Source organism: Podarcis liolepis, assembly GCF_965112155.1.
Source record: "Podarcis liolepis genome assembly, chromosome: 1".
NCBI lineage: Eukaryota > Metazoa > Chordata > Lepidosauria > Squamata > Lacertidae > Podarcis > Podarcis liolepis.
In genome coordinates this window covers 75,785,644-75,796,287 of record NC_139554.1, presented here as the reverse complement: position 1 = coordinate 75,796,287, position 10,644 = coordinate 75,785,644, and the positions used below count along the sequence as shown (strand labels likewise).

At 40.9% G+C, this 10,644-nt stretch overlaps 1 protein-coding gene across 1 annotated transcript in view; it reads left to right on the top strand.

Moving 5' to 3' along the window:
- The first annotated feature begins 427 nt into the window (after positions 1-427).
- LOC310686153 (mucin-5B-like) overlaps positions 428-10,644 on the top strand; it is a 62,124-nt gene continuing 51,907 nt past the window's right edge. The window contains exons 1-7 of the mRNA XM_083459376.1: positions 428-548; positions 3,000-3,071; positions 4,909-5,170; positions 5,681-5,795; positions 7,330-7,420; positions 8,852-8,961; positions 9,387-9,600. Coding sequence (XP_083315502.1) covers positions 524-548; positions 3,000-3,071; positions 4,909-5,170; positions 5,681-5,795; positions 7,330-7,420; positions 8,852-8,961; positions 9,387-9,600 — 889 coding nt within the window. The 5' untranslated portion in view covers positions 428-523. The remainder of the gene's footprint in view (positions 549-2,999; positions 3,072-4,908; positions 5,171-5,680; positions 5,796-7,329; positions 7,421-8,851; positions 8,962-9,386; positions 9,601-10,644) is intronic.

The following is a 10,644-nucleotide window of genomic DNA, read 5'->3' as shown; positions in this document are numbered from 1 at the left end:
TTTCACTCCTTCTCAGCACTAACAAGGGAAAAGAGGCATTTGCCACACTAGATGGGCATCACTTAACACAGTAACCAGAATATTAAACAGTGACCTGCCTGTCACTCAGAAAACCACAGATTGACTCAAAAGCTCCTTGATTTTTTTTCCAGGATCTTCAATGGCATTTGCTGGGGAAGAAATATTACCTTTTTGCTATTCATTTCTAATTTCCTTTATTAGATGGAACCTTGACAAAAAAAAATATACCTCCCAAAAGGCAAACATGCTCAGCCAGTCATCAAGGAACTGAAAGCGCATCCTCTATTTACCCCTGTATCTGCTAAGATCCTCACAGCCCCACCTTGTTAGACCATGTCAAACAAGCTGGGAAAATAGACAGAACCTCCTGCTATATAAGCCTCTGAGAGTGCAAGTGAACTAGTCCTTCTGGCCAGAAGCGGGCTGAGTACCTTAACACCGAACTCCATCCAGTATGGGGTTTGGTAGAGGGATGAGGGTGCCATTATGGGCCCTAGCATTCATGATCTGCAGCATCCAACAGAAAGGTAAAAACTCATTTCCTTTGCTTCTTTTACAAGAAAAAAAGTGCCAATGTAATTGAATATCTCAATTCACACAAATTATACCTCATTCTATTTTGTGAGTCATGCAAATGTTTGAATTTCAAAGAGTTTTTCACCCTTTTAATACTGTTTCAGTTAAATGTTTAACAATTCCGAATAAACTGGGGTATTTTAATATTGTACTTCCTGAAGCGAAAACATTTAGTGACATCTTAATGTGGATTGAATGGGGATCAAATAGAAAAGTACGATTTGGGCCTCTCCTTGAAAAGTTATAAAGTATGAAATGCATGTTTCCTGGTTAGAAGTCTGTCAGAATACTAACATACTAACATTTTAAAGTTGCATATTACTGTATTCACTTGAATCTATTGCTCACCTTTTTGGGCCAAATTATGTTGTGAAAATGAAGGTGTGCATTAGATTTGATGGCACATTTACATTCGACAGCAAATACTTTTTTGGGTTTCAAGGTTCTGAAAATTGAGTTTGCATTAGATTCGATGGTGCATTAGACTCTAGTAAATACGGAAGTATGTACAGCAGCTAAACTCCAAAGAAGATAGACAAGGGGGGGCATCACTTTCCATAGCCTTGTTCATATGAACGTATCTGATGTGTAAATTCTAGTGTGTGTATGTGTTATTTTTCAACGAAGTAGCTCCCAAATGCAAAATCCAAATGTTACCACCCCAGAAAAAAAGCACTGAGGTGATCCCTAATTTACAAACAAGTCTGGGAGTTGCTTACTGAAGACCCACAAGTCTTCAGGCCTGAGCTTATCTTTTAATCAGGTCCCTCATTCTGTTTCCTGAACTACATTGGCTAAGAGGCAGGACAGAAAAGGAACAAAAATTCCCTCTATACAGGGCAGCTGGGGAGAAGAATTAAAACTCTTGCTTAGTAGTAGTAGTAGTAGTAGTAGTAGTAGTAGTAATAATAATAATAATAATAATAATAATAATAAATTTTATTTATATCCCGCCCTCCCCAGCCGAAGCTGGGCTCAGGGCGGCTAACAACAATCAAATAATCAAACAATCAAATAATCCAACATTCTAAAAACATTTCATTATAAAAATTAATTAAAATCAAATTGATGGCAACCGTTAAGCAAAATTCTGTGCAGGTTGCCAGAGGAGGGAGTCAGGCTGCGCCCTGACCAAAGGCCTGGTGGAACAACTCTGTCTTGCAGGCCCTGTGGAAAGATGTCAGGTCCAAATAGTACCAAATGTTATCGGTCTCATTGTATGTTAAAGGGTACTAGAGTCAAATTTGAACCAGGAAGCATTACTGATGCCATGTGAATTGCATCCCGGGATGCGGTTGATTGGTACAGTTCCTTACTAGGATTTAAGCCGAAACCTGTATTCAGTGCCAAAGTTCAGCACTGGAAAATGTGAAATAGAAACAAAGAAGAAATGACAAATGGTGTTGAATCTCAACCAACCCAGCATGAGGGGTAAGGCTTTTTCAGGGCAGGTGTGAGATTTCTAGGCAGGGATTAACATTTTAGGTCATCATCACTACCATCATCATCATCATCATCATCATCATCATCCAAGAGCATTATTTTGGAAGCAGATTCCATTAAAATCAATAGCGCTTGCTATCAATAGGACTTGAGTGCTGGGTAGTTAGAGGTCTTGTGCCAGGTTCACTCCTTTTTATTATAGCCAAAGCCTCTTATCACAGTACAATTTTCCATTTACCTTCAATGAGGGACTTTGGGTTTTTATCTATGTTTGTCTAATTTTATACCATCAATTAAACCCCCACAGATATCTGTGAGATGTATAGCAAACTATCTTTAGTTAGATTGTGCCCCAAACCTTCCATCTGAAGACACTGAAGGCAGGCCCAGCAACAGCAATCGGCCAGATCAGGCATTCCTCATTGGCCAAACCCAAACCATTAATTGTGTCCTCTCCTGGACTCTTGGAAGTTTTAGAGCAGTGGATGGCAATGTATCTAATAATACCTGTTGCAGTAACATCCTCCAGAGCCAAGATGTGTCAGAGCCCATCAATATTTTGGATGATAAAGATTTGAAAGATTGATTAACTTTGGCTGGATTGTGCCAGTTTGTGTTAGTTTGATATACAAACTTAAAAGAAAATACATATTTATAATTTCACTGAAATTGAGAACCACTGTCAGCAGCTGGTATAGTTAGAGTATCCACCAGTCTCAGTCATGCATATTCTACACTTCGTGGTGAATGTGCTCTTATAAGAGTTTCACACACTGCTTTTCAATTGCCAACTTTTGGATTGCTATCTTCCACCATGGGCTTTCTGCACACTGGTGCAAAAGCACAATCATAGCATTTACCAGGCCCTGAAAGCTGAGATTATGGCTTTAACTGTTTAAAGAATGCACACAAATGAACATACATACAAATTATGGTTTTTCTGTTCCCTTTGTTTGTAGCTTCTAGTGCAGAAGGTGAATCGGGAAAGGTTACCATCATCCCACCATTGACAACAACACCAGTTATAACATGTAAGTCTACCCATAAACTGTCTCAGGTATTTCCTTGTATCTATCAGATATACTCATAAGAAAGGCAAAATGGATAAGGTCAAGAAACAGATGAATAGATGGGTAGATGATTCAACAGGTAAGTAACAGAACAAACATCTTGGCAAATTTGAAAAAAAAGCAATGCATTCTCTTTCTATGCAGGGCCCTCCCTGGGACTGTCCTCCTGGCACCCCTCTTATGGGTTTTTGGTGCCAAGTAAAAATGGTTTTATTTACTCAGGTATTTTATTGTGGCATATTGCAGGCGAGGGCGTTTGCTGCTGCTTTTAAATTTCAGATTTTATCTGCTCTGTTTTATTTGTTGCAGTGCTATTTTTACTCTTCTTGTTGCTTTTATCTTGGCTTTATTACTTGCTCATTTTGTTTAGTTTTATCTTTATTTTTATCTCTCTTATCAAATTACTAAACAAAGAGAAAGAAGCAGAGAGGTTATAAAAGCAAGTTAAGCTGGTGGACATATAACACATGGACGCTGCAGTTCTTTACTCCATGTACTGGGGAGCAGGGACTGTAGAACTCAATGGGACTTACTTCTATCTGTATAGGACTGCACTGTAAATAACCTTAAATAAAGCCCAGCCAAGGATGTTCCACTTTGTGCAAGTGCAGGCACCTAAGGAGGCTGCATAATGCAGACCACCATAGAGATGATAGGAAGAATGAAAGGATGTTCCCAAACACTCCTTGGCCACCTCAGAAGTAAAGAAAGTGCATGCAATTTATTTTCTCATTAATTTGTACAGAATGGTTAATATATATATTTTTTAAGTAGGTCTATTATTTCCAGATCTAGTATATATCTGCAGATATTTGCTCACCCCTAAAGAAAGGTAGAAATAAAGGGATATGCCTCACACTTCCTTGTGACCTTTGAAGGATTTCCATCTAGAGCAAAGAGATAACTGAAATCTAAACTATTTACTTTCCTTCTATGCTGTCACGGTGTAAGCACTTACTTATTTCTCATTGTAATGAGATTACAAAATTCCTGCCCAGGTTTTGGCAGGGGGTGTCAGGGGATGAAGGTGACAGTCTTTGTGCCAGTTATGAAAGGTTAAGGCAATGACTATATAGAGAGAGGTTGAGTATACACTATTTTCTTCCCAGCTCTGGAGATCTTTTACACCTTTGTAGATTTTACACAGTAAAATCCCTTCACAGGTTTTAGTTCCCTTTGAGTGCTAAATAATGTATTGTACAGTGTTTGATCTTCTGTTCTCTAATTTAAACTTATTTTGTACTCAGTGTATATCCTGCAGTGAAATCTGATTCCAGTTGTGGGTAACAAAAGGGCACAGGGCTTTTCCTGCTTCTGTTGAGCATGCTCTGTTGCACTTTAGTAATAAATCCTGCCATAACTCTAGTTTATGTTGAACAACAGAATAACTTGAAGGATTATGTGTCTTCCTCTGATCCCCTACTCAGCCTGGTTGGGGAACCTGTGACGCACCACATGTTGCTGAACTCCCAAGTCCCATCATCTCCGACCACTGGATGTGCAGGCTAGGAGTGATGAGAGTTTGAGTCCAACAACATCTGGAGGGCCACAGCTTCTCCACTTCAGCCTAAGGGAAAGCTGGCATCAGCATCAACTTACTTCTGAGCTGAGCACATAAAGTGGCAAAAGAAGTAACAGTGTCTACCCAGGGCAAATGCAGGCAAGGAACAAAAGCCTGTTTGTAATGGGTGATAAGCTAGTAATGTCACTATGTAAGCTGGCATAGAAAATGAAGAAATGAAGATGTTGTCAGTAAAAAGTGTGCAGTATACCTTTACAAACTTTTGTGAATTTGCAGCCTTCAACTCAGCTCATAATGGGCAAGTCTGCAGCACGTGGGGCCAATTCCACTACAAGACGTTTGATGGGGACATCTATTATTTCCCTGGGACCTGCAACTATGTATTTGCCTCCCATTGCAATGCTGCCTATGAGGACTTCAACATCCAGATCAGGCGCACAATGGTGAAAGACATTCCCACTATCAGTTCTGTCACCATGCGGTTGGATGGGACGGATTTTGAAATGCAAAAAGATGCCATTGTGGTGAATGGTGAAAGGTAATAACACAGACTTGTGTCCTGAGCAGACCTACTTCCTCAAATAGATTCCTTAATAGGCAGATAGAGTTCAGTCCTACCATGATCTAAGAACCAATAACCATGAAAGGTCCATGGTAGCCACTTCTAATCTGGGTGTCAGTGTCCAGCCAGTGGTGTGCAGTGACTACCATGTTCAGTATCAATCTGTGGTCCAACACCCAGAAATCCCCATGCTGAAGCACACTGAGAAATACATTAATGAAGCCATTAAAGGCTATTGAAACCCCCAAATTCCCAACCACAGAGGAGGCTGCTTGTGGCCTCCAGTAGGCTTTGCTGCTGTGGTCACCATAGCCACATGCCCTTCTAATTTGTCTTGGGTGGGCATGAGTAATTCTGCAGTAAGTTCTGTAACGGGATAGTTCAATCACTCATGATGGCAATTTGGCAGTTATACACCCTCAAAAAAAGCCACATGTCACTTTGCTTTGAATTACATATCCAGTATCTCTGATGCTTTCTCATCAGGGTTCAGCTGCCTTACACTGGATCAGGATTCGTTATTGAGAAATTTACCATCTATGTGAGAGTGATTGTCAAGCTGGGCCTAACCTTACTGTGGAATGAAAAGGACAGTCTAATGGTAAGTGCTACATAATATAGAGAATTGACAAGTGTGACCCCAGCAGAATGTGGCAGTGTAGAATGTTCCTGTTCAGTATCCCAGCCTGCCAGCCAGCCATGCCTTCCTTCGCAATACCCAATTCCACTCTCCCTTCCTGCTGCTTTTCTATTTCCCCACCCGCACCAGAAACTAAAATTCTGTCACCACTGAGCATGCTCAGTCTTCACAGGGTTGTTTGGGGGCAGGGATCACCCCTTTAGATCCCCCGTAATATTTTTCTACTTCTGCAAGACTTGGATTTCCCATGAAGCATGCTGATACCTCCCTCGTATTTTTCACTAGCCTGTTCTGGCTTCATCATAATCATCATAACCCAGCAGCTGAGTTTACTTTTTGTATGTATGATGTCACCTGAACAACATTACAGATAAAATCATGATACCACAAGGCAGTTTGTTGTATAGGGTCTTTGCAATATGCTCTTATGTCAACTCATGCAAGTTAACATCACAGATTTTCAGTAACTGGTGAAAAGAAACCACCCAAATAATTGCTTCTAAGTACAGATTGGGCTTTGATATGCACAAGGCTCTTTGGGGTATTCAGCCTGCCTGCCTGCCTGCCTGCCTCCCTCCCCACCCTCTCTCACACACATACATACCTAACATCCTGTTCTGTTTATAATAAGCTCTTAGTAAAAGGTAAAGGACCCCTGACAGTTAAGTCCAGTCGCGAATAACTCTGGGGTTGCGGCACTCATCTTGCTTTACTGGCTGAGAGACCCGACGTTTGTCCACAGACAGTTTTTCTGGGTCATGTGGCCAGCATGACTAAGCCGCTTCTGGTGAAACCAGAGCAGTGCACGGAAACGCCATTTTCCTTCCCGCTGGAGCGATACCTATTTATCTACTTGCACTTTGATGTGCTTTCGAACTGCTAGGTTGGCAGGAGCTGGGACCGAACAATGGGAGCTCACCCCATCACAGGGATTCGAACCACTAACCTTCCGATCAGCAAGCCCTAGGCTCAGAGGTTTAGACCACAGTGCCACCCGCATTCCCTTACTTACTTACTTCCCTTACAAATCTTATTTGCAGTCAGTATCTAACTGCAGAAATCAACCAAGATATGTTTCCACTTAACATTTTATCTCTGTTTTCAAAGAGATGAAAACACGTTTGGATTACACATTTAGCATATTCACATTTTTGCAGGAGGTGCCACCCGTTGCTTCAATTTTTCATTTTCTAGTAAAATTTCTCTTTTATAGGCCCTAACCTTATCTATAGATTGCAGAGCAGGGAATCCCATTCAAAGAACAGAAGGCATAAGTGGAGAAGAGTCAGCTGCTTTTATATATATACTGTAAATATTACAATGAAAACTGGCTGAGACTCAAAAATGATACCCCAATTTTCTATTCACTAAATTTGAATTGCAACATTGATGAAAGTTATCTTGGTGTCTCCAGTGCAGCTGCTGTCTTGAATTTTCAATCTATATCATGGAGAGTAATATTAACTTTCATCAACTTTCTCCTATATAATTTCAGCTGGAACTTGATAAAAAATATGCAAATCAGACCTGTGGACTTTGTGGGGATTTTAATGGCATTCCACAATACAATGAGTTCTTTTCAAATGGTAAGTATCAAAAACACTGCTTATTGAAATTGGGTATCAACTATTTATGTGTCATGATTCATTGAGTGCTGTGGAACTACAATCTCTTCAGAGGTTTGGCTTTTCATCCATTTCAAAACATTTTAAGTGGTATAAGCAGTGCTTTGGGGGCGGGGAGGAAAGACATGCTGGTATTCATATACATATTGATAAAAATGACAGCACAAAATGGCTGTCATTGGCAGGGGGAGGGGGAATGAGGTGCCAGTAGTCTGTTCTAGTGAGCACCCATCATAAGAAAAAGCCCCAAGGATAAAAACCTGGTGGATTTGTCTGATATCTGTCATTCTTCACTTTTAAAATCAACAACACACATTGAATATTTAGATATTAGGTGAATTTCACTTTTCATGCTCATCAAAATAGATTTTCAGCATATGGATGATATTGATAGCATTAAGTAAATGAATTAGTGATTGGAAAAACATTTCTATTTCTGAGGTTCTAAACCAAGGCCACCATAGTGCCCTCAGACACAAGCTGCGGTGCATAAGACCCTTTGCTCTTCCCGATGTTTTATCCTTTTAATTAAAAAAACATGATGACATTTTGTTGTTGAGAGGAACAGTTGCTTGGTTTTTCTGTCTGTGATAATTTGTTTGAGTGGGGTGTAGATAGTTTGCTTGTTTTGATAGATGGTTCAGCATTGCTGCTTTAACTTCTGAAAAATGAGTACTCTTGTTTCTCCTCGGCTTGTTTTTGCTGCAATCATACTTACCTACTGAGATTGCTGTTAGGGGGAATGTTGGCCAATGGTGTTTTTACGTCAGTAGAGAAGGCGTACTGGAGCTTGCACATAGTCAAAAGGCCCTTTGAAAGTTACTGTTGCTACAGGGGAGCTGCTTTTCTCCCAAACAGCCTCAGTAAATAGCCATTGGGGTTTGGAGGGCTGACCCACACATGGCATTTCTGTGGAACTGACAGTCCTCCTGGAAGGGTAGCAAATCTGAAGCTGGGACCCTCACTCACATAGTTGGTTGTTTAAACATTGCCTTGATCATGCCCATGGAGAAGCGACTTCCATGCAACTAGGGTTCAGAATCATGTGCTGTTCCCATACAGTCAATAGCTCTTTCCCCATTGAGACAGGTGTGTGCTTCAGCCCATGCTGGCCCTTTTCTGTCCCATTGGCTGACAGAGAGCCATGTGATTTGTACAGTTCTCCCAGCTGGTGCTCTGAAAGGTTGTCCCAGCGGGGGGAAGCATCTGGTTTTCCACAAGGTATTTACTGCACATCCCATTGTGCTATAGTGCTTTACTAAGCGTAGGGGAAAGAACCATGTGGCTATCCCTCTCAGCATCACATTTGTCAAACTGGAACAAGAACCTCTATGCAAGATACTTTCTCATATGAATCTTTTTGAAGTCATGGGTTGCTGTTTTTCATTACAGGGGCCGAAATAACTGCTTTGCAGTTTGGGAATATGCAAAAAATGAATGGGCCGACAGAAGAATGTGAGGATCCTACCCCGGTCTCTCTGAGCAACTGCACTGATGAATTTGTAAGAATTTTTTTTGCTTATTCTTACACTTTATATTTGTTTTATTTCCAAAAGGATGCTTAAAACTTAAGGAAGAATTGTAATGGCAGAGAAAATATATTGTTGTTTCCTCAGCTCCTGAAATTAACATTATAAGTTCCTTGTTGCAAGAACCTGATTTCTTTTCCTTGTATTTATGGCACTTTACAAAGTGCCCTGTGTACTAAATATGTCATTGTCATCTAAGACAGGAATGGGTAAACTTGTTATTCTTCACATGTAGCTGGACTCTCCAACCAGAATAGCCACTGATGAGAAACATTGAGAGCTGGAGCCTGACGACATCCGGAAGGCCACAGATTCCTCATCCCTGATCTAGGATCAGTTAATCACCATTAAAACAGTCCTTCTTGATAAAAACTTTGTGCTTTTGCTTTTCCATCTAGGAGCTTTGCCAGCATGTACTGACTGGCTCTTCATTCTTTCAATGCAATGCTGTGGTGGGAGTTAATGACTACATTGAGTCTTGTGTACAAGACCTGTGCCTCTGTAAACAAGAAGATATCACCTCCTGTCTCTGCGACACTTTTGCTGAATATTCCCGGCAATGTGCTCATGCTGGTGGGGAACCTCAGAACTGGAGAAGCCCAGACCTGTGCCGTAAGTGTAAATCACAGCTAGTCAATTATTTCAGCTGGACATTTGATACAACTTGACATGATATTCAGCAATTACTCTGGTGAACTGGAAATTAGAAGGTACAACCAAAAGTAGAGTACACACAAAGTTGCATGCTTAGAAAGGTATTAATTAATTAATTGAATTTGTATACTGCCCTATACCTGCAGGTCTCAGGATGAGCACCTGACTAGTGGATGAGCACCAGGCTGTAAGAAGCTGAAGTGTTTCATAGATCCCTATATTGAGTTTGTCCTGCTTATGAATGACTTGCATAAGTGGTGGGAGATAGAGAGATACCTCTAACTTGCAGGTGATACATAGCTGAGAAAAACTGGAAAAGAAGCAATCTAGAGGACATGGTGACAGCTAGGAGTTATTTGAATGTATCAGAACACTGTGTTTTCAGCAATCAAATGAGAAATGCAACTAATTTAGAAGTTTAGATGTTCATCTGCTCATCAACTCTGCTGTTTTGGGCAATGGCGAGTCTGGGAGATATGATCTGCAGCGCATAGAGGAATGAAGTCATCAGAGATGTCCCAGCTTATATTGCTCCTGCTTTTGAGAGGACCTTTTCCCCACAGTCTTACCACTTGAGTAATAAACTATGAAAGGAGAAAAAGTCCATCAGGCAGATTTGTTCAGAAGGAGATATTAATAAAATGTAACTAATGTCTATTAACCAAATGGTAAATACCATCTAGGCCACCAGGGCCCACAAAAAAGTGGAGGCACATATACCACTGAGCAAATGGCAAGCCACAATACATGCCTGGTTGGTCACATGATGTGCAGGGCCACTCCATTTTGGCTGGAGGGTCAGATCCAACAGTGGCTAACCCTCTGAGAGGGCCACTTGGACAGGTCGATGGGGCCTGAATTTCCAGCTGTGGCCTGAATTCCAAAAGTGCAGAATGGCTTCAATTAAAGAATCAGGACCACACTCTTAAGTCTACTTCTGATTCTTCCTTCTGGCACTGTTTGCATTTGATACTTTTTTCTGTCACCTTGCAGGGCAGCAGA